General features: G+C 41.1%; 1 protein-coding gene across 1 annotated transcript; it reads left to right on the plus strand.

The window, feature by feature from the left end:
• The first annotated feature begins 10,016 nt into the window (after positions 1–10,016).
• Positions 10,017–18,922, plus strand: Ccl28 (C-C motif chemokine ligand 28). Its single transcript, XM_027401869.2, has 3 exons — positions 10,017–10,068; positions 11,932–12,058; positions 17,371–18,922. Exons 1-3 carry the CDS (start codon positions 10,017–10,019, stop codon positions 17,534–17,536), a joined length of 345 nt encoding a protein of 114 aa, XP_027257670.2. The 3' UTR covers positions 17,537–18,922.
• Positions 18,923–23,941: the final 5,019 nt, after the last annotated feature.

The raw sequence follows: 23,941 nt of genomic DNA on the forward strand, positions 1-23,941 counted from the left end.
CAATTTATGAACACAGATACAATTTTTAAACAAACAAATGAGTGAATAAAATGAATAAATTATGACCAAGTATAATTTTCCTGGTTGTACAAGGGAAAAAATAGGTTAATTAGTATTAACTATAAGATTGTGTATTCATCTTACATGGTCCAAACACTGTTTTAGGCAGTTAGCAGAGTAGCAGGTTAAAAAGGAAAGGTGTGTGTGTGTGTGTGAGTGTGAGGGGGGGGGGTAAACCTTTACTTTGGCCAATAGTTTCCTATGGTTTCACTCTGTGGTAGGTTTACCTTTTTGGGCAGTGGTCTAGTGGAGTAATCAATGACAACAGCGCATGGTGGGAGAGGCTGCTCACCTCATGGCCATGGTGAAGCAAAGAGAGAAACAGAAGGTGACAGGTCCCTCTCCCTTTCAAAGACACCCTCCCATGACCAAACTTCCTCCTCCTGGCCCAGCCTTCTAAACTGCCCCCTAATAGCACCACAGGCTAGAGTCTGAGCATTTAAAAGTGGCCACTGGGGGACATTAACATCCAAAGCATAGCACCTTTATTTCCTATATAGGAATTAAGATGAAAAATTAGCTATTAAGAAGCCTGAGAGAAGCTACTCCAGATTGTTATAACTAAGAAAAGTTCAACAAGCTTTCTGAAATATGACACCCATCCAACCCCTCTGTCTATCTGTCTCTGTCTCTGTCTCTCTCCCGTGTGTGTGTGTGTGTGTGTGTGTGTGTGTGTGTGTGTGTGTGTGTGTGTGTGTGTGTGTGTGTGTGTGCGCGCACACACACACACAAGCTGCACAGCTCAAACTGACCTTGAGCTTGACATCACCCTGCCTCTGGTTCCCTGTAGCTCAATATACTGCCTTCTAATATGTAAAAATAGCTAATTTTTACAGGTATATTTTCAAAACCTGTTCAGGTAGAGGTCATGACACATACCTATAATCCTAGCACTCAGAAGATAGATGCAAGGGAATTGAAAGTTGTTGATCAGCCTGGGCTACAGAGTAAGGCCCTATATCCAAGGCAGGAACATTCAGAATGGAATAAAATATATTAGATACCTATAAATAGATCCATGATAAGATCCATTCTAAAATTTATATGAAGAATAAAAGACCAAGGACAACAAAACAGTGGATAATAAACTTCATGGATAGATTTACTGTATCATGATCAAGATTTAGTATAAAGCATCTTAGTGGAGAATGTGGACTTGGTACATGTCTTTAGGGTCTTTACTGCTATGATGAAACACCATGAGCAAAAGCAACTTGGGGAGGAAAGGGTTCATTTCACTCACAATTCCATATAACAGTTCATCATGAAAAGCAATTGGGGCAGGAACTCAAGCAGGGCAGAAACCTGGAGGCAGGAGCTGATGCAGAGGCCATGGAGGGTGCTGCTTACTGGCTTTCTTCCATGGCTTGCTCAGCCTGCTTTCTTATAGAAGCCAGGACCACCAGTCCAGGCATGGAAACACCCACAATGGGCTGGGCTCTCCCCTATCACAAATTAGGAAAATTCCCTACAGCCAGATTTTATGGGGGCATTTTCTCAATTGAGGTTCCCTCCTTTCAGATAATTCTAGCTTGTGTCAAGTTGACATAAAGCTATCCAGCACAATGCAAATATAGGTAAATGGAATTAAAGAGAAAGTCCAGAAACAGACCTATGTGTACACAGAAACTTGAAGACTTAAGAGGTGTGTGTCTTGCATCAGGAAGGCATGGCAGTTCTGTTGGGGAAGCAGAAGAATTCTGCCAATAAGAGGCCCATCTTGTCAACTGATGGGCACATTTCATTATTGGGTAGGCATGAACAGAGTACCAGGAAGTAGGGTAGCATGAATCTGACTGAAGTTAGACAGAATCATACACAGCAGAGCGGGAGAAAGACTAAATTCTCATCTCCTCAGAAGATTAAGATTTGCACCTGGTAGTAGTCCCTACGCATTTTTGTGGGAAATAATTCTGAGACTATGTAATCATATTTCTCATGATAGTGGCAGCACATGCCCATAACTTCAACTCTCAAGAGGCCAAGGAAGTAGGATCACAAAATTGAGGCCAGCCTGGAGCAAGGCCCTACCCCACTAAAGGAAAAGAGCACACATATTAGTATACATGTTATTATATTGTTCTAAATGTAAATACACAAATCACTCACTATGTCTACAAGAAAATTCTCTTAGGAAAGGGGAAAATGGTTTCTTTGCTCTTTGTAAATGGACAGTTCTAAGACAATGGGTAGCCATATTTTAAAAAAAGATTTCTGACTCATAATATACATATAATAAATGCCAGCTGTAAAAAGAAAAGCTACTTTTTATTATGACAGGATTTTTTTTTTTTGGTTTTTCGAGACAGGGTTTCTCTGTGTAGCTTTGGAGCCTATCCTGGCACTCGCTCTGGAGACCAGGCAGGCCTCGAACTCACAGAGATGCACCTTCCTCTGCCCCTGCTGGGATTAAAGGCGTGTGCCACCACCGCCTAGCCAAAATGATTTTTTTTTAATTAAAAAACTTGTCAGATTAGTACTTGGCAATTCAAAGCATAAATCTGAATGCTTAGAACTCATCAATGAGGAAATACAAATTAAATCACGTTGAGATAGTTTTAAACTGCCATCGGCTATTTCTGTATTGGTGTCAGGGACTGAATCCAGGGCCTGTTCCTTCGAAGAATGTGCTTTACCGCTGAGTTACACCAATCCCAGCAAAGGTAACAAACATTTCAAGATAATATTATGAAATGTTGAAAACGTTGTAAGTATAGCTCTCATCTAGTTCATACATCACCATACTGCATAGTCACTGCAGAGCTATTTGCACGGTTCAAGTGTAGGCGGAGATGCACTCACATCCTACAACCCAGCAACTCCCGGCAGGTGTCTGTTCTGTGGTCCACAGTGTATTCTGGGAACATCAGTATCAGCCTCACCAGGGACGCTGAGGGGGCTGTTCATGTTCAGATGTCACCCCAACTTACTAGTCAGAAATGTGAGGATGGCAGGAACTGACAGTTGTCTCTGGCTTAAAATAACTCCAAACGATTCTGATGCCGGCTATAATTTGAGAAATGGTGACCTTGTGGAGTTCTTGTGCAGCTCCAGGGAAACATACAGAGGAGCAGTTCAGGTACAGCCCGCCAGGCTTTCTAAATGGCTGGCCGGTTTGGATGCAGACCCGTGCACCACCCTTTCCAGGTCCTTTGATTTAGGGAACTTTAATTTTTCTGCACATTAGTTGGGCACTTGCTAAATGTAATGAATACAGACGGTTCCTTCTGATTATAGTTGCCGTGAAGATTAATTGAACTAATGTCTCATGCACAGTGAATAACCAGTGCTATCTTGCTTGCAATAATGAAGTCCTGGAAGCAGATTGCTTCAAACAAGACTGAAAGTGGACATGGAAATGAGGTATAATTGATAACATTTGGTTGGTGGCTATATGAGTGTGTGTGCCTATCCTTCACTTTTTAAAAAGATGTGTTTGTTTATTTATTTATTTATTTATTTATTTATTTAATATACAGCGTTCTGCCTGTATGTATCCATGCAGGCCAGAAGAGGGCACTATATCTCATTACAGATGGTTGTGAACCACCATGTGGTTGCAGGTGATTGAACTCAGGACCTCTGGAAGACCAGCTAGTTGGGTTTTGTTTTCATTAGTTAGAGAATACTTTATTAGTTTTTGTAATCAAACCCACATAGATAAGACCTTACATATTTAATAGTGTGTTACCCCTGTACAAAATGAAAAAAAAATAAATTCAACATTTCTAGACCAATATGCCAGCTAGTGTTCTTACCCACTGAGCCATCTCTCCAGCCCCCCTCTTCACTTCTTTACATGTGATAGCATCAAGAGAGGGAAGCCTAAAAGAGGGTATAAGCTTAACCATCAGGTCATGAGCTACTCTGCCTTTGGGGTAGCCTGCTGCTATTCTTTCCTGATATTCACTCCAGACTTCTCTGTCCTTCCTCCGTGTAATAAACTTCTGGTGACATTTGCTTCAGAAGTAGTCCATCTTTGATTTCCACCCCATGCAAGACATTCTGCTAGGTTGATAAATGAGTCACTCAGTGTCCACTGATTGTTAACTGCCTCTTCCAGGATTGACTTCGTTGTCTATTTCTCTTGGCAGCAGGAAAAGGCACTCATCAACCTCACAAATCACTTCTTAAAGGACATTCTGATGTGGATCTGTTATGCCATGCCCTTTCCGAAGCAAACTGGCACCTGTAGGACTGGTTGTGGGTGAAGCTGGAGCCGATCAGGCGGAACCAAATGGCAGTTCACAGCCTCTGGCTAGTTTCCACTTTAGTAGGATTTAGTCTATAGGTGTGTACAGCTTTACAAGCCCACCCTGCCAGACCTCTCTAGAACTTACATTTTTCATCTAATTCCCTTCAGAGAAATGCTAACTCCATCAGACAGATCTGTTTGTGTAATCTATGGTTGGAAAGAAAGGTTATGACCCCTGATATTCCTGGCCCCATGCAATGGTGGCATTAGTGCAGTCTTTAGGAGGAGATAACCTCCTCAGCTCCCTTCTCAAAGTAACAGTGTCGCCTAAATAAGAACAATGTAGCTGCAGAATAATTGGAATGTTATCCTACCTTTCATTAGCAATTCATTACATTTTCATACATGTATGTAGTGCTCTTTCTATTACCATTTTTAACTTTCTCTTCCCCTTCCACATTCCTAGTAGACCCCTTTTACCTTTATTTATTTTTTTTTTTATCACTTTGTATGGGGGAGGATTTGGGAATACATGTGCCAAGGGACGTGCATGTAGAGGTCAGAGAACAAGTTTCAGGAGTTAGTTCTCTCTTTCCACCATGTGGTTCCCAGAGACCCGGTTTGGGTCATCAGGCTGGTCAGTCCCTTTATCCGCTGAGCAATCTTGGCAGGCCCCTTTTATGTTCACGTCATTTTCCTCTGGATCCACTCATCCACTGATGCGCACTGTGTAAGTCACCTTTTGTTGTTGGGATAAAACACCATGACCAAGAACAACTTGTAGAAGAAAGAGTTTATTAACAGTTCCAGAGAGGGAGTCCATAAAAGCAAGGAAACCGTGGCAGCAGGCAATCAGAGCAGGAAGCTGGGAGATCACAACTTCCACTGCATACAGGAAATGGAGAGAGGCAGCTCTCTCAAAGCCCACTTTCAGGGATACCGTCTCCCTGGCAAGGCTCCACCTCCTAAAGGTTCTACAACCTCCACCAAACAGCGCCACCCACTGGGTACCAAGTGAATGAGACAGTCTCATTCACCAGGAGTACCTCGCTGATCCCATAACTTGGGTATTGCAAATAGTTCCACAATAAATATGGGCCTGTGAGTATTTCTGTGGTATACTGACTTCAGTTCCTTCGGGAACATCCCCAGGAATGGTATAGCTGGATCACATAGTGGTTCCATTTTTAATTTTTGAGAAATCTTCATGCTGATTTTTTCTTTCCAGTGGCAGCGGTAATTTGCAATCTCAACAACAATGTATCGGGTCCTTCGTGTCTTTACCAGCGTTCACTGTTTTTTTGTTTTGCTTTGCTTTGGTTTTGGTTTTTTGTGACTATCACTTTGACTGCCACGAAAAGCAATCTCATCGTACCTTTAATTTTTATTTCCCCGGTATCTAAATATGCTGAAAATTGTTTCTATGTATTTATAAATTAGGTTTTTTTTCATTTGGAAAGTGTCAATTGAGTTTATTTGCCCATTTGTTAATAAGGTTATTCTTTTGAAGGGCTTGGTTTCTTTCAGTTCTGCATACATTCTGGATATTTGATGGATAGTTGGCAAAGAGTTGTTCCAACTCTGAGGTCTGACTCTTCATTGTTTTTCTTTGGCTGTGCAGAAGCTTATTAACTTGATGTGATCCAATTTGTCAATCTCAGCTGTTGTCCCTTAAGCTACCAGAGCAATACTCAGAAACTCATTGCCTCTATCTGTGTCTTGACGATTTCTCTCCATGTTTCCACTAGCAGTGTCAAATGCAATTCTCTTCTTCAACCTTCTTGAATCTACTCTAAATCTCTCTTATGTAAAATTCTGGAGTCGTGACTGAAATCAAAATAAGCAGTGGAGTGCTTTATAAAAGGAAAATGCTGACAGGACTTTGCATAAGAGAACCTCTAGGGGGCAATGTCATCCAACAGAATCTTAGCGCTGCCCTCATCCAATCTACCCTGCTCACATTCTTCACCACCCAACCAACCCCTATGCACCACTTCAAATTTATTTCTGGTCTTTTGTATTTTGGATCACGTCAAGGCATCACTGGCCTTAACTACCAACATGTACTAAATGTTTAGCTGCACACAGCCTTTTAATTAGTAAATCTCACAGATCAAGTCGTCTCCTGCTGAACTAGTCCTACATTTTTATATGAGAAACGCATCTCAGTTTTATGAAACACCTATAGGTCCTGGGTGCCTTTCTGATTTAAAGCTATCCCTTGAGTTGATATCAGCACTTGAGTAACTTATACTACTCAACTCACAGGTTCTCTTGTGACTCCTTATTCTCATCAGGCTTCTGAAAGGTACATTTCATGATTTAGAGTTGCTTGGAACACAATTGACATCCGAGTCCTGAAACTAGGGGTTCCTCATGGTTCCACTCCAAGAACTGTGCATAGCAAAATAATCAGATTTTTTTTCTGCTTGTGTGTGACAAATACTTGAGAAGTACAATCTAAAAGGAGAAATTAGTCATTTTGCTTAGCAGTTTCTGTCTACAGTTCTCAACTCTGTTGATTCTGGGCCTGTGACAAGATAGAACATGACTTCACTGGGACCATGTGGCAGAGGCCACTTCACTCATGGCAGACAGGAAAGTGAGAGAACAGGATGCCTTCAATAACTCACTTCCTTCAGTTAGGTCCCATCTCCTAAATTTTCATCATCTCACAAGAGAATGCCATCATCTAGAGACCAATTGTTCAATACGGAATGTGTGAGGGTTACTCCACATTCAAACCATAACACACACACACACACACACACACACACACACACACACACACACACACAGTGAGGTGGATAAATGTGTGGATGAATACATGGATAAACTCAATACTGTAATTTGTTTGGGATATTAAGAGTCTGACTTGTAAAGTAAGCAGTTAAAATAACAAATTATTTTAGGGAATCAATGTATTAATAAACATAACTACAGCTAGTGTTTCTAAAGCAAGATTCATCATTTTAAAATGTGACAATGATTTTTAATAATCACATTCGTGGAGGCTTTATCACTCTAATTATATCATGTTTTCATCACACCACAAGAAAATCCTGTTCCTGCTAACAATTGTTCCCATCCCCTCCTCCCAGCCTCTGGCAACCACTGATCCACTTTTCATCTCTATAAATTTGCCTTTTTGGGCATTCCACACAAACAGAGTCCTACAATATGTGGACTTTTGTGGGTGGATTCATTCACCTATGACCACATAGCATTTTGAACATATCTCACTGGGCACTTATTTTGTTTGGTTTTTGCTGGGGATGGAGCCAAGTGTCTCCTACACAGTAGGCAAGCACTCTACCAGTGAGCTACACCCCTTTCCTAATACTTACTTAATGGGTTATAGTAACTTGTTCTTCTTCCAGCCTCCTGTTGGACTATTAGGCATCATAAGGTCAAATACTTTGCCTTGTTTATTTGGATATTTCAAATTGAGAGTCTATCACATGATGGTCCCTCAAAAAATACTTTTTGGACGAATTATGTTTTTCTACTTCTATGTCATCTAGTTGACTCTATGCATATTCATACGCATGACAAAATGAAAACCTTTTACTACATCTAGATTACTGGGGGGGAAAAGAAGATCCTTGCTGCATGATGGTTTAGTCTGTGAAATGTTCATTTTCCTCCCTTGAACAGTGGAGCTGAGCAGAAGTACAAATGCTTTATATCACTTGTATAGCTGTATTTTAAATACAGTTATTAACCAGAATTTGTAGTTTAGAAGTTATTGAGGACTTTTGTGAATAAGCTTACATAGACACATAATCAACATATATTTGGAGAGTCTATGTGTACCCTATTTTCCCAAGGATACAAAAATACATTGGACTAAAAACCATTTATTCTTTTCCCCCAAAGTTTTTATTTGCATATATTAAACATACATAGTGATGTGTTTCATTATGACATCTTCATATTTTGATCATATTCACCGCCATCACCTCATCCTCATCCAAACTAGAACCCTTCTACTTCCTTGTCTTCTTGCTGCTGTTGTTCTTGGTTATGACTCAATGAATTTCTTTGGGGTTGTTTATAGGACAATGGGCACCTTACCAGGGGCTACACCACTGAAAAAGGTGTCTCCTTCCCCCAGCAACCATTAACTGCCTATGTGTCCTCTGGGAGGGATGGGGCCTTGTAGGCTACTCCCCTCTAATGACAGGATATTAATGGGCTTTCTACTGCAGCTCTTGTGTTTTTTCTCTAAGGTATGGGCATTTATATCTGAACATATCTATATCTAGCACATCCCTCATTTCACTGGATGTGCTACAGTTTATTTAGCTTTTAGTGGACATTATGAATAAGTTCTTGGGGGTCTTTCTTTTTTACTGTAGCTGCTCATTGAAACAAACTTTCTTTTCAATGCTATTTGGCAATATTACACAAGTTAAGGTGTGTTCTGTTTTTATTTTCTTTATATCAAGATATTTCCTAGCTTCCATTCTGATTTCTTCCTTAGCTCAAAAGTTGTTCTACGGCCGGGCGTTGGTGGCACACGCCTTTAATCACAGCACTCGGGAGGCAGAGACAGACGGATCTCTGTGAGTTTGAGGCCAGCCTGGTCTCCAGAGTGAGTGCCAGATAGGCTCCAAAGCTACATAGAGAAACTCTATCTTGAAAAACCAAAAAAAAAAAAAAAGTTGTTAAAGGGGGCTCAGTGGTTAAGAGCACTTCCTGCTCTTCTAGAAGTCTTGAGTTCCATTCCCACCAGTTCACAACCATCTACAATGTGATCTGGTGCCCTTTTCTGGCCTGAAGGCATACATGTAGACATAACACTATATACATAATAAATCTTTAAAACAAATTGTTCAAGTGTGTGTTGTTAAATTTCCTTGTATTTATTAGTTTTCTTTTGTCATTGTGGTCATACCTAAAAGATATCTGGAATGGTTTCAACCTCCCTAAATTTATTCTCTTACCTAGTATGTAATCTATTGTGGAGACTAACTACTCTGTGCAAGCAGAAGAATATGTACTCTGCTGTGGTTGAGTCGCATGCTGTGTATGTACCTGCTGGGTACGTCTGATCTAGTGTTGCTCGAGTCTGTTGTTTCCTCACTGACTTCATATGTGAATGATCTGTCCTCTTTTGACAGTGGAGTCCAATAGTTCTGACACTATTGCATTTGCTACTTGTTTCTCTCTTCTGACTGTCACTATTTGATATGTCTAGGTACTCTGATATTAAGTGCATATATGATACATACATATACTCCTAGCAAATTAACCTTTTTAAAGTATGCATCACTTCTTCATTGAAATCTTTTTTACTTATTTTTCACTTATTTTAGATGAACTCAAAAGTTTTGTGCACCTGTCCTTATAACTTGTATGACTCCTTTTGAAGGACAGAATTCCAGAACTAGAGCCAGCAAGATAGCTCAGTTGCTTGCCACCAAGACTGGACACCTGAGTTTGAGCCCTAGAACCCACATGGAGGAAGGAGAGAACCATCTCCTAGAAGCATAATTACCTGGGCCAGTGGGATTATATCTGAAGTATTAAGTTCCAAATTACTTTTACATCTCCCATTGAGTAAAATTATGTTGGGAACAGTCTAACTGCTAAAAAGAAATAGTATTTTATTTAACCATCAAATGACCGAGTAAACTAATCAATGGTAACAAAGGTTTGATGCCTAGAAAGTAGTCATATATTTTAAATTTCGTGGTCAGTTGCTTTTCGTCCCCCAAAGCTGTGGATAGACCTGGCACTTCCATGTGGGTTAGACATGGACATAAAGATCTTCCCTCATCCCAAATGCAGCCACTTCTACTGCTTAGGTAGAGGTCTACATGTTGCATCCAATTGTTGGTTCTCTCGAAGCTGTCTTCTCTTTGTGAGACTGCCATCTGCAGCCGTCCCTCATTAAGGTTCTCACAGTGTTGGTTTCACTATTCAGTTGGTAAAATGGAGAGCATGGGGATTTGCAGATATTTTAACATGAGGAATGTATTTTTGTAATTGTGCTGTCTTTAATGCCTTATGTCTTGACAGCAATAAGCTCATTTCAGTGTCACCCCCCACTGCCACTTAATCCATCTTCATTATTACTACAAGATGAATTTTCTCTTTATCAAACAGTGATCTCTTTTTCAGAGAAGCTAAGCCTCCTCAGACTGTCATTTGAGGATCTAGTGATGTCAGTTCAGCATCTCCTAGATTGTACCTGCCAACACTAGCCTTCCTAGCTAATTCAGTTCAGAAAAGGCACCCTAACTGTGTCATGTGCTTTTATCTCAGATTTTTTTAACTCTGTCTTTTTTTGGTGTGTGTGTGTGTGTGTGTGTGTGTGTGTGTGTGTGTGTGTGTGTGTGTGTGTGTTTCTAAGACAGAATCTCACTATGTAGCCTAGGCTGGCCCCAAGCTAGTAGTCTTCTTGCCTCTGGTCCCTGAGTGCTAGGGTTACAGGTGTGCACCACTGTGCTTACCACTCTACAGGTGGTAGAGACTGAATTGGCTACCTCATGCATGCTAGAAAACTTCAAGCTTTCACCTGAGGTCCATGAGTGATGTCCTTCTCCTTAAATTGTTACTGCCTTTTTGTTTGTTTGTTTGCTGTTTTTTTTCGAGACGGGGTTTCTCTGTGGCTTTGGAGGCTGTCCTGGAACTAGCTCTTGTAGACCAGGCTGGTCTTGAACTCACAGAGATCTGCCTGCCTCTACCACCCAAGTGCTGGGATTAAAGGCATGTGCCACCACTGCAGGACCCAAATTGTTACTGCCTTTTAAACCAAGGCTGTCCGAATCAGCAACTGCAACTCAAGCAGTCAATTAGGCCGCAAGAGCAGCAGCCTGAGGGAATTCTGTTCCCTCAGGCACTGGCTCTTTCAAAGCTACTAGCTCACCTCCTCTCTTCGAATCTCTCTGCCTCTTCTCGTCCCTCCTTAAAAACCCTTCTCCACCTGCCTCTTCCCTACCACTTCTAGTCAGCTAGTTGCTGATTCAACCTCCTGACTGCAGGTGAATTTTATTTAATCAAATACATTTTTTTTCTTTTTGGTTTTTCCAGACAGGGTTTCTCTGTGTAGCTTTGGAGCCTGTCCTGGCACTCGCTCTGAGAGCAGAGCTGGCCTCTAACTCACAGAGATCTGAGATCTGGCTTAAAGATTTATTTATTATTTATATGGCCAGAAGAGGGCACCAGATCTCATTACAGATAGTTGTGAGTCACTGTGTGGTTGCCGAGGATTGAACTCAGGACCTTTGGAAGGGCAGTCAGTACTCTTAACCTCTGAGGCATCTCTCCTGCCCCACTCAAACACATCTTTGCATCATTAAACAAGTGTTCCCGAGCATAATAAACAAAAGTAACATACCTTACAATAACATTCTACAACACACAAGGCCTGTCCTTTTCAAAGTGAACTGCACGGGTGACTCACTCTCTCCATCCTCCATGTGCAACTCTATGGTCATCGCTGGCTGCCGCTTTTCTTGTCTCTCACCTGTTTTGTCACTTTGCCCACATTTACATTTTCTCTTTCCTACTACAGCTTAAGTTCTAGAAGGTGGAGACACGGCCCGTCTTACGAAGCCCCAAGGAAGTACTTGCTTGAGTGGATTTACTGTGTTTCTCTGCAAGCTAAGATGAGGTCAAGTCGGGATTCTGCAGACTGTAATGTTATTTCCTTCCCTCTCTTGTAGCCATACTTCCCATAGCTTCCAGCTGCTGCACTGAAGTTTCCCATCATATTTCCAGAAGGCTTCTGGAAAGAGTGAATTCATGCAGCATCCAGAGGGCTGACGGGGACTGTGACTTGGCTGCCGTCATGTGAGTGTTCCTCAGCAAGGACATGTCAACCTGAATGCTGACTATCCCCTTGGCTAACAAATGCTGGCTTGAAATGCTTTACCTGACACACAACCTACACGTCATTCAAAGAAGAGTGGGAGGAGTAACTCTCCTGTCTTTGAGTGTCAGGCTACCTGGAGTAAACACACAATCTCTCTGTACAGGAGTGCCCTGAGTCCTACACTCTCCCTTCAGCCTCCCCAAAATGCTGTGTTCGGGTTAAATGTCTTCAGATGTGAAAACCATTAGTGGCTTTACTAAGCAAAACAAGGGAGATTCTGAATGACAGGGACAAGGCAGCAATCAGGGATGACAATGCCATCCATCACGCTTTAAACTGTAACTTTCCCCAGGAAGGCTTGGTTGCTGACACTTTTACTCTCTGATTTAAATAGGAATTTATGGACTGATAAGTAGTGTGGCAATGGCTGCACTTGTCACAGAACTGCACGAAATTCATTTGCAGATGCTCCTGTTTGCTTTTGATTCTGATTGTTGGTTCCTGGTGAACCACTTGGCCCTCCCATCACTTCCATTACACCTCAGGGTCAGAACTGTAGGCCAACAACAGCTTGAGAGGAAGGCATAATTTATTTCCCTGTCACACAGAAGGAGCCAGTGGTCAAGGTTACATAGTTCACCTGCTGTAGCAAATGGCAGAAATGGAATTCTCACACAGCTCTCTTGTTTATAACACTATTTATCTTCCAAGGTCATTCGAAAGAAGAGTGGAGCTCACCATAATGTGTTCTTCCAAGGGCAGGTATGGAGGTATATGCCTGTAATCCTATCATTCAGGAGAGTTAGGCAGGATGGATCACCAGTTCAAGGTCAGCCTGGGTCACAGTTATAGCCTATCTCAACAAAGAAAAAGTTCTTTCCTCTTAGACTTTAGTGTATCACATGTGAGTTACCTCCCTGGTGTGCTGGGTTTAACACTACTTATGAATCTAGATGATGCTAGGGAGCGATTTGGCAGTCGTTCCTTTGGACTATAAAATAACATTGCCTAAGCCCAAGCTTCTGAGACACCCAGGAACCTTCGTTCTATTAACAAATTTGACAAGTATCTATTAGTCAGTGGTTAAGTACCAAGAACTCTTCCATGTTCTGAGAATACAGCAGAGATCCAGTGGTCTCTGTCTTTCTGAAGTCTCTGAGAAACTTTTTATCCAGCTGGGTTCTACAGGCCATCCTATGATTGTCTATAATCTAGCACACACACACACACACACACACACACACACACACACACACACACACACACGATGATAAATCTTTCTGCCAAAAGCTGCATGAGCCCCACCGCCACATGTGTGCTTTTCGCCAGCCGCCGGCCCAAGTTAGGCCCAAATGAATACACAGAAACTTATATTAGGTACAATGCTGCTTGGCCAATGACTAGGATTCTTACCTGTTAGCTCAGTCTTAACTATCATAAACCTATATATTTTATAAGACTTATCTTATCAGATGCTTATTGACATCCCTCCTTGCCGGTGGCTCACATTGTGCGCTGGAGCAGGAGCAGAGGGGAAAAGAGAGACCCCTCCTGTTTCTCCTTCGCTTAAGTATGAATCTCCTTGCTATGTCACTTCCTGCCTAGATCACACTTCTCTACTACATTTCCCAGAATCCTCTTTGACTCCTAGTCCCGTCTACTTGCTGTGTCATTGGCCAAACAGTATTTTATTTAACAATCAATAAGATAAACATACACAGTACATTCCCCATCACACACACACACTTTTTCAAGAGAAAGGGCAAATGCATTGCATAGCTTGTATCATACACCCAGTTATTGCTATTTTATTATTAGGAGAATGAGAAAATGAATGTTGAGGATTTCTCAGCATCTTTTCAGACACCCACTTGCGATGGAAGTTGAGAAATCCTGATCCAAGACAAAGAATTCTAAAAGTGGCAGAGAAAGAGTTCGTAAATTGTGGGCTGTTGGATTCCTTGACAATTTATGTGTAAACCTGTAAGCATGTTCCTGAGGATAGGGTCTGGTCCATGGGTTTTAAAATATTCTCATAAGAGTCAGAGATGAATTGAGTTGTTATTTTTTGTTTTTTTTGGGGGGGGGTTGTTTTTGAGACAGGGTTTATGAATTGAGTTTTAAGACTACACTTGGGGTCTGAGGAGCATACGATTATTTGTCCAAGATTAGATAATATTGAGTGACTACAGAGGAAAACAGTGGGTGGAGAACTCTCAGCTGCCTCAGTTTGCACTGCCCTGGTTCCATCAGATTGGATGGTTTAGTCACTGGGGACCAGTATAATCTGCAGCAGTCCAGGAGACATACTATAAGGTGCCTTCTGCTAAGGGGCACTTCAAGTCCCTAATGTTTGGGAAATCTCTGAGCTATGGTTTGAATATAATATGTCTCCTATAGGCTTATTGCTGAATGACTGCTCTGCAGCTAGTGGCACTGTTCTGGGAGGTTTGATAAACTCTAGAAGGCGGGGCCTGCTGGAGATAGGGACTTATGGGAGGAAGTGGATCACTAGGGGTATGACTTTGCTCCCAGTCCCTTCCTTCCCATCACTGGTGGATGTGCTTCTTCCTGCCCATCCCAATATGAAGCACTACTTTCCAGCATATATTCCCACTGTCATGGTGTCCTCCCCAAATGTTTGGAGCCAATCAATCATGGGCTGAACCCTCTGAAACCATGACCCTCCCCTAAATCTGTCCTTTAAATAGTCCTCTAAGACTAATAAAAGTGTACTCAATTGAAATTCTACCAGTGTTTTATTTAATCTTAATAGATATCATTGGTAATAGCTGGAGAGTCAAAAATTCATAGATAGTTGATAACAACCTGAGTCATCTGGATGTTTGCATTTCACCTATACTGCTGAACTGAACTGACCAAGCCTGTTCTGGCTGCTTTGAGAAACACCAAGCTTCCAACTGTTCTTCTCAAGTCCTTCCATATCGCTGATATAGGCATGTCTGTCATTTCAGCCTAAAGTAGTCATAAGAGTGTTTACAAGGTAGAATTAGAAAAATAGAAACAGTTCCTGTGTGTGTATGTGAGAGACAGCTTTCCAGGATTCCAAGAGCATACCATCAGCAAAAGGACTTCAATTTAGGCAGGGATTAATGGATGCCAGAGATCTTAAAAGCACAGGAACAAAAACAATGTAAAGCCTCTATGTTTGCCGATTTTGTCCTTCTCTGACCAAATGTCTGACAGAAACAATGTTATGGAGGAAAGATTTATTTGGCTGATAGTTTTTAAGTGTTCATGGCAGTGGTGGTAGTCAAGACATGGTGGAGCTCGTAGTAGGAGGTTGCATAAGGCAGAGGCTCTTCACATCATGGTGGACCAGAAAGCAGAGAGTGAACCCATAACCAGGAGTTGGGCTATGACTTTCAAAGCCCATCCCTAGTGAATAGGACAGGACCCAGCAAGGTCCTGTCTCCCAAAGGTCCCCTAGTTTCCCCAAACAGGACAACAGTCAGCAGGCGTTTGAAACATTAGCCTGTAAGGAACATTTTACATTCGAATCATAACATCCTCACTTTGAGGAAGAAAAATGTGAAATTAACCTTTTCAAAGTACTGGATTGTTTTGTTTTTAAATTAATTTTTTATGCATAAGTGCTCTATCTGCATATACACATACCTGACAGAGGAGGGTGTGTGATTCCATTATAGATGGTTGTGAACCACCAACTGGTTGCTGGGAATTGAACTCAGGAATCTGGAAGAGGAGCCCGTGCTCTTAATCCCTGACACATCTCACTAGCCACCAAAGTACTAGTTTTTAAAGGGAAATTATGAAGCCAATCTCTGTTTTTAAACATAATTTATGAAAGTACAAATTTATAAATTGAACTCTGTGCTGATAAGCAAGTTGAAAAATACAGGACACTTGTGACTTAGTTTCAAATTTATATGTTTTTGTATCTTTAAGTGGTAAGTTACAGATCCTCTGTTATGTTTTCTAATACTCAACCTAAGAAGTCTTATTTTCAAATGATTTTACTACAGAAGCATACCTGTATTTGTCCAAAATGTAGTCATTTAACCATGACAGCATATAAAGGCTTTAAGATTGGAGACCAGTGTTTAAGATGCAGAGAGCAGCACTTGTATTCCAAATGTTTCTCCCAGGAATCATACACCATAAGCTACAATTGATTAATTAATAGAAATGAAAGATCAATGAACTCACTAGACTCTTCCCCTATATTGTCTTTGTTTCTGAACCTATAAATGATCACTGTGCTTTCTCCCAAGACAGCAGTTTGCTTGTTTATACCCCTCTACTGAGACTTCATTAAGGAACTTCCAGAAACACCGTGAAAAGCTGTTATCTTTGGCAGAGGTTTCTTGTACTTCACAGAGATTATCTCTTGGATAGAAGAGGAATCTGCTTGTTATTGTTGTCCACTCCCAACCCCACCCCATGAAGTTATTCAGGATGTTAGAATTTCTTTCTTCCTTCCTTTCTTTCTTTCTTTCCTTCTTTCTTTCTTTCTTTCTTTCTTTCTTTCTTTCTTTCTTTCTTTCTTTTTCTTCTGAGACAGGGTTTCTCTGTGATTTTGGAGGCTGTTCTGGTACTCACTTTGCAGACCAGGCTGGTCTCGAAATCACAGAGATCCGCTTACCTCTACCTCCTGAGTGCTGGGAATAAAGGCATGCACCACCATCACTTGGCTAGAATTTCTCAGAAGTAGTTTTGAAGTGCTACTCTGACGAAATGGAGAAGAAATACATTTTAGGGACAATGCCAGGAATAGTCTTCGAAGGAGGACCACAGCTCACACTCACTGGAATACTTTTTTTTTTTTTTCTTGAGACAAGGTCTTTCTATGTAGTTCTGGTTGTCCAGGAACTCTGTAGATCAGGCTGGCCTTGAACTCACAGAGATCCTCTTCCCTTTGCCTCGGAAGTGCTGTGAGTAAGGGCCTGTGCCACCAAAGCATTCCTGGGTCAAGAATCAGGAGAATCAAGAGGTCTTCTTGGCTTTTTCCTTCCTTCCTTCCTTCCTTCCTTCCTTCCTTCCTTCCTTTCTTCCTTTTCTTCCTCTCTTCCTACTTTTTCCTTTTCTCTCTTTCTCTCTTTTTTAATTTGGTTTTTGTTTTTGGAGACAGGGTTTTTTTGTGTAAAAATTCCTGGCTTTCCTAGAACTCACTTTATAGACCAGGCTGGCCCCGAGCTCACTGAGATCCACCTGCCTCTGCCTCCCAGTGCTGGGATTAAAGATGTGCACCCACTACACCTGCTATTTGTGATTTCTGTGAAGATTTTCTTTTTCCTTTTCTTGGCAGCCTCCATGTTAAACGCAGAAGGATCTGCGTCAGCCCACACAATCGGACTTTGAAGCATTGGATGAGAGCTTCTGAGGTGAAGAAGAATGGCAAAGAAAACCCCTGCCATAAGAAGTTGCACAGCAGGAGGGACAGAAAGAGTCACACCCCGAGAAATCATGGATAACAGGGCCACAAAGCTCCTCGTAAAGCAAACATGTGACACTACAGAGATAACTCCACAAGTGAACTGGCTCATAGTTGGTCAAAAGTTTGTCACCTGACACTTGTTTATTGACACCCAATGGTGTTTTGTTTTGTTTTTGTTGATAAATAGCTGCTGCTAAGGGTTTATGTTAAGTAGGGGGGGAGGACAGTCAGCAAAAGCAAAGAACAAACAAAATGTGTACAAGTGACCAGTAATATACTTAACTGCAAATACAAACTTAATACAAATTTAAGCTCTCCAGTCCCACAGAGGAGCTGAAGGAATGGTACAAGGTTTATGTACACACCTGACACCTACATTAGTCACTGTTATATTTGCTCTCTCTTCTCTGTGTGTGTGTATTGCACAGTACATAAGTATACCAGCTTTTCCACTAAACCATCTGAAAAGTTGCAAAAAAATCATGACCTTTGTCTAGTCCACTTCCTGTTACTAAAACAACATTTCTGATTAGGTAACTTCTAAAGAATACAAGTTTATTTGCCTGAGTTTCCTGAGATGGGGAAGCCCAAGAACTCTACACTAACATCTGGTTAGCATCTGGGAGGAGCTTCTCAATGAACCTTAAAGTGACAGAGGACAGAATGTGACAAGATGGCCCAGTATGCTAACTCAGATCCTCTTTCTTTTCTTATAAAGTCACTAACAACATCAAAGAGGCTACACCCATGCAGCCTCATTTAACCTCAGCTACACCCAACAGCCCATCTCCAAATGCCAACAACACATGGGTTTAAGAATCAAGTTCCAATACATAAATCTGGAGAACACATGCAAGCCATGGCAACACTTCAGCCCTAATTTCTTTCTAGAATTATCACTTGATATCACCCAAGAATAAACAATTTTTCTAAATAATTAAGCTAGCAGTTTTATGCCTGGAATGTCAGCAATTTCATATAGTCTATACTCAAATTTCTTTATTTCCAGATTACTTCATAAATTTTTTTCAGTCCGGGTTCACATATTGCCAGTCGTTTTATGTTGCTTTAGTATTTTCAATAGAAAAAGTTTCTCAGGCTTTTTCTTTCCTCCCTTCCTTTCATTCTTCCATAGCATGGACTTTTAAAGAGTAAAGGTTAGAATTTGTTTCACATTTCAGGTTTGTGTGATCGGTCTTCATGGTCAACCCAAGCTTCCTCTATAAATTTGTATACTTCTCGATTCCTTTGTGGTTCTGCAACATCATTTTCTAAGTAGGAAAGTGTAAGACAAGTGGCACTTAGAGATTTGAGTAGCTGCAATCATGTTGTAAACTCTAATGCTGAAAAAGAAACTCTGCTTCACTGCCCAGAAACAGCAGCATTATAAACACAGAGATCAGTCCTGGGTTGGTAGATAATTTTGTATTGTTCTTAACAAGAATTCTACTGTGTGTGTGTGTGTGTGTGTGTGTGTGTGAGAGAGAGAGAGAGAGAGAGAGAGAGAGAGAGAGAGAGAGAGAGAGAGAGAGAGAGAGAAGGATGCATGTAGCTCTTACTGGCTCAGAACTAGGCTGGTCTCACAGAGATCCTCCTGCTTCTGCTTCCCAAATGATAGGATTAAAGGCATGTACCACAACATGGCTCTAGAAGCCTATTTTTTAAAACTCCTAGTCCACCTCCTCCATGGTTTACACTGGAGAAATTTGGACACATGGTAAAAGCTTATTTCCATGACAACCATTAGTACAGGGTCAGTTTGTCAGGTGTCCTTGGTGTCGTGAGCAGTCCCAGGCTGTAGTATTACTAGGATTACTTGGAGGGACAAATGGGACACAAAGAAGTGCTAAACCTGATGTCAGTTAAAATATCACCAGGTAATACTTTGTCCCTCATAGAAACTGATGCAGTGTGTAGTTTCTTTAGGCTCACAGACAATCCTGCAGCTTTGTTTGGTGTCTGTTTTATGGATAAGGAAAGTGGAGACTTAGAGACATCAGATGACTTGCCCAATATGTTACAGTAAGAGGCAGAGACAAGCTGTATGCAGATTCCCGGACTCTTACCAGTCTCCTTGCAGTCACAATGGTGGACTGAGATATATATGGGCATGGAGGTGACAGAGGAAACCTATCACTGGTGTTCCCTAAGGGTGAGGGGACACATCTGGTTTATAGGATGAGAACCTCTGAAACCAGCAGTATGGGTGATGACTATTGGCAAAAGCCACTTTCATAGACCAAATTAGGCTTCAACCTGATTCAATGCACTTTTACATACTCCCGCAGTGGAGGAAACTACAAAATATTACAGTCTTTGATTTGCAAGATCTTTTCCATGTCTTTTGAGCTGATCATCAGATTTTATCCAAAAGTGTAGCAGTTTTCTGTTCAACTCTGGCATCCCTTTGGGAGGCAACCCCTTGGGGAAACACCTTTGTGTTCCTCTTGTATCACCATCATCATTCGGCATCATCAAAGTGCAGGTCTAAATGCCAAACGAAGCAGCACTAAATTTAAAATTGTAATAAAATACAATGATACAAAATCAGAACAAAGTACCCATTTTCATTTAGTCATAATAGGCATGTTGAAAAGTTAAAATGAAAACCAAAACATTAATCTTGAGCCTTTCAACTAATCATTTGAATCATATAATTATTTTCATTTTATTTCTACTTGTAACCCACATCATCCATAATGTGATACAATTTGGGGTCACTACAAATGACAGTATGTGAGATACATTTTAAGAACTGGTTGCTATGGTTTGGGTAAGTGTCCTTAAAGGCTTGTGTATGGAAGGCTTGTCCTTCAGTCTGTGATGCTCCTGGGAAGCAGTAGGAAATTTGGAATATGGAGTCTAATGAACAAACTTAGGTCCCAGGGTGGGGGGGGTGTGCCCCACCTTTGTTTCACACCACCAGGAACTAAGCAGCTTCTTTGACCACAAGTTTGCACCACAAATTCTGTCTGCCATAGGCCCAGGAGCCATGGGGGCCCAACTAATCATGGACTGAAACGTCTAAAACTGTTAGCTGAAAGAAGCCTTTCTGATTTTTGTTTGTTTGTTTGTTTGGTTGTTTGGTTGGTTGAGACAGAGTTTCTCTGTGGAGCCCTGGCTGTCCTGGAACTCACTCTGTAGACCAGGCTGGCCTCGAATTCACAGAGATCCTCCTGCTTCTGCTTCCCAAGTGCTGAGATTAAAGGCGTGTGCCATCACTGCCTGGCTACCTTTCTGCTTTTTAAGTTGATTTGTCTCAAGTATTTGTTACAGAAACAGAAGGTTAGCACAAGGATTTTATTGTAATGTAAATAGTTACGATTTGGTATCTGAAAGACAAAATCTCTTAGAGACTACTGTGTGTTTAGTAAAATATTATCACTCTTATACTATGTACAATATTGTATTGTAAGTACTGTTACTATACGACGAGTTACTATGAATAAGTCACCCAGGTTAACTTGTAAGCCCTCTTTTTAAAAAATGTATTCTTCTTATACTTTATTAAAAATTATACACTTTATTATACATTTTTCATTGTTTTCTAAACAAGGGGGCAGCTCAATTTATTGCACTCTATTCTTCTTATTCTGAGACTTAGTTCCTTGATTAATGCCTTTGAGACTTTTTTGAACTTTCAGTTCTCTTAAGGGGTTAGAACCATGATTTTAAATGAAATAACTATAAGTGTCATTTGTTTGTGGATTTTAATCACTATCTATTGCCTCCTATTGTCCCTATAGCCCTTCCTTTTCCCCTCCTCATCCTAGTTTATGACAGTTTTATTGCTATTACTTATAAACCTTGACTGTAAATCTACCTCCCATTCATTAGTGCATTGACTCTTCCTCTTCTTTTTCTTACACTTCTTCCAAATTCTTGCACATTTATTTACATGTATGAGATTGGATAGTGCAATTTTATAGCATAATTACAATTGTCTTCAAGAGAGGCTTTCTCAATCCTGACAACTTGGGTTGGATCATTCTTTGTTCAGGGAGTTTTCTTGTCCATCTCTTCTGTTCTTGTTTTGGTGACTCACTCACTTGAAGTCTCAGGGCTGCTCAAAACCCGAAGACAATTCTCCATTTATACATGAGAAGCTGTCCATAGTTCTATGAGTGCAGATAACTGAGTTCATATCCACTGTAGGAAGGTTGTGTCCTTCCATTGGAGCAGCACCTCTGGCCCCTACAAATTAGGTGTCATCCAAATGTCTCCAGATGTTAACAGATGTCTCTTGGACAGAGGGAGCAAAATTATCCTTTCTCCAGTTATAAACTACTAGCCTTAAATCTAAAGTGGATTTTAAAGTAGAAAGACAGCTGAACTGGGGGCTGTAGAGATGGCTCAGAGGTTAACAGCACTGACTGCTCTTCCAGAGGTCCTCAGTTCAATTCCCAACAACCACATAGTGGCTCACAACCATCCGTTATAAGATCTGGTGCCCTCTTCTGGTGTGCAGATAGACATGGAAGCAGAATGTGGTACACATAATAAATAAAATCTTTAAAAAAAAAAGACAGCTGAACTGAAGAATGTCTAAGTTGACCCCAAAATTTCCTGCCCTAGTAGACATATACCAACATATGGAGCTTAATACAGGTGTTGCAATGAAGGTATTTTGTAGCAATCACTAAGGTCACAGATCAGTTGACATTATGATGGGGAGATTATCTAGGCAGGAATGACTAAATCACTGGAGACATTTCAATTTAGGTCTGAAGGTCAGAGACAGGGAAAATGAGAGACTCAAATCACAAAGTATTCAAAGATCTTGTTCTCATCACATTGCTTTTGAACAGGGGAAGAACAAAGTCCTAGACAGCTTTGGAGATCCAGAATTCCCAGAGGAATTCTGTCTACCACTGGGTCAGAACTCATAGTAGTAATTACTGTATACATACTTTCTCCACCACCATCAACTGGGTGGGCATGGTTGGTGTTCCAGGTGAAGATGGCTACAGTTTGATTCTGAGGGTCCAAGATTGTGGTGTCCTCTAGAATGTACAGTGAGTGATCAGTGTTGTTGGAAACAGTCGGTGGGGCATACTGCTGGTCTTTCTGAAGTCTCCAACATGGAAGGTTCTGGTCAGGGGTCATCTCCCAGTGTGACATGACTTCAGTCAAGACATGTTTGTTACAGCGGTTTGGATACTGCTGCCAAAGGCAGAGAAAAGCTGCTCCTGGGAACTTGTATGGAAGTTGTTCCTGGGAAGGTTGGCCCAGGCAGTGCTTCATCATTGTGCTGGCCTTGGTGCAGCATTTGAAATGCAAAGCACCGGAAGGATGTGGCTCAGAGGGCTCACAGCTCACACACCACCATGCATCCAAGTCATTACTGCAAGAAAGTATGCAGCCAGCCCAGCATATCTTTATGTCATCTGTTCTATGTGTCCAAACTTCCCTCTTTCTATAGAGACACCAGACACCAGCCATTCTGGATTAGGACACAGCCCAAAGACCTCATCTTACATCTGTAGTGACCCCATTTCCAAATAAAGTCAGGCCTTGAGGAACTGGGTATCAGAATTTTACAATGAGAATTTGGATGGAGGCAGAGACACAATTCAACCCCTCATAGGAAAGATCGAGGGAAGTGAGAATGGAGGAAGAACTTAACTGGAGTTCTTGATCAGATGGTTAGACATAGCACTATTCTTCATATGCCACTGGCCAGTAATAAAGTGAATCATTCAGGGAGATAAGGGCAGAACACTTGCAAGCTTGTAACTACGGCTCTTTATTGTTGGAAGAGCAAATGGATGCTCAGGAAATGTACCCTCTTTAGGCACATTACCGTCTTTTTTTTAAACTTCATGAACAGAAAATTAACTACTTCTTCCAAATAGCAGGAATTGCTGTTTTATTTTGAATACCATGGAAAAAACTAGAAACAATAAAAATGTTCTATTTGTCCTCAGAATAACCCCTGACGTCATTTTCCTTTAGATGCTAAGAGAAAAACTAAGGATAAAGGGATTAAACAATTTACCCAGTTGTAAAACAATTTACTATTATGTGGTAGAGTCTGGGATTTTGTCAGCATTAAACTCTGACCCATTTCTCTGTAGACCACGTACACTGTCCAGTCAGTTTACAGTCATTCAGGTTAGAGACTTGAGAAAGAATCTCTTTAGAATCTTCCCATTCCTTCCAGGAAGGTTACAGTATTAAAAAGTAGGACTTTTAAGACAAGCCTAGTCTAGTGAAGCTAGAGAGATAGTTCAGGAGTTAAGAGCACTGGCTGCAGGCTGGAGAGATGGCTCAGAGGTTAAGAGCACTGACTGTTCTTCCAGAGGTCCTGAGTTCAATTCCCAGCAACCACATGGTGGCTCACAACCATCCGTTAAGACAACATGTCCTCTTCTGGTGTGCAGATATACATGGAAGCAGAATGTTGTATACATAATAAATAAATAAATTCTTAAAAAAAAAC

Source organism: Cricetulus griseus, chromosome 2 (assembly GCF_003668045.3).
Source record: "Cricetulus griseus strain 17A/GY chromosome 2, alternate assembly CriGri-PICRH-1.0, whole genome shotgun sequence".
In the NCBI taxonomy this organism is placed as follows: Eukaryota; Metazoa; Chordata; class Mammalia; order Rodentia; family Cricetidae; genus Cricetulus; species Cricetulus griseus.

What these genes read in the sequence shown, in the direction of transcription:
- Ccl28 (XM_027401869.2), top strand. Translation starts at nt 10,017, where the DNA reads ATGGACATAAAGATCTTCCCTCATCCCAAATGCAGCCACTTCTACTGC. An exon ending in CAGCCACTTCTACTGCTTAG is followed by an intron (nt 10,069 to 11,931) that starts GTAGAGGTCTAC and finishes CCTCTCTTGTAG; the next exon opens with CCATACTTCCCATAGCTTCC. An exon ending in TGTGACTTGGCTGCCGTCAT is followed by an intron (nt 12,059 to 17,370) that starts GTGAGTGTTCCT and finishes TTTTCTTGGCAG; the next exon opens with CCTCCATGTTAAACGCAGAA.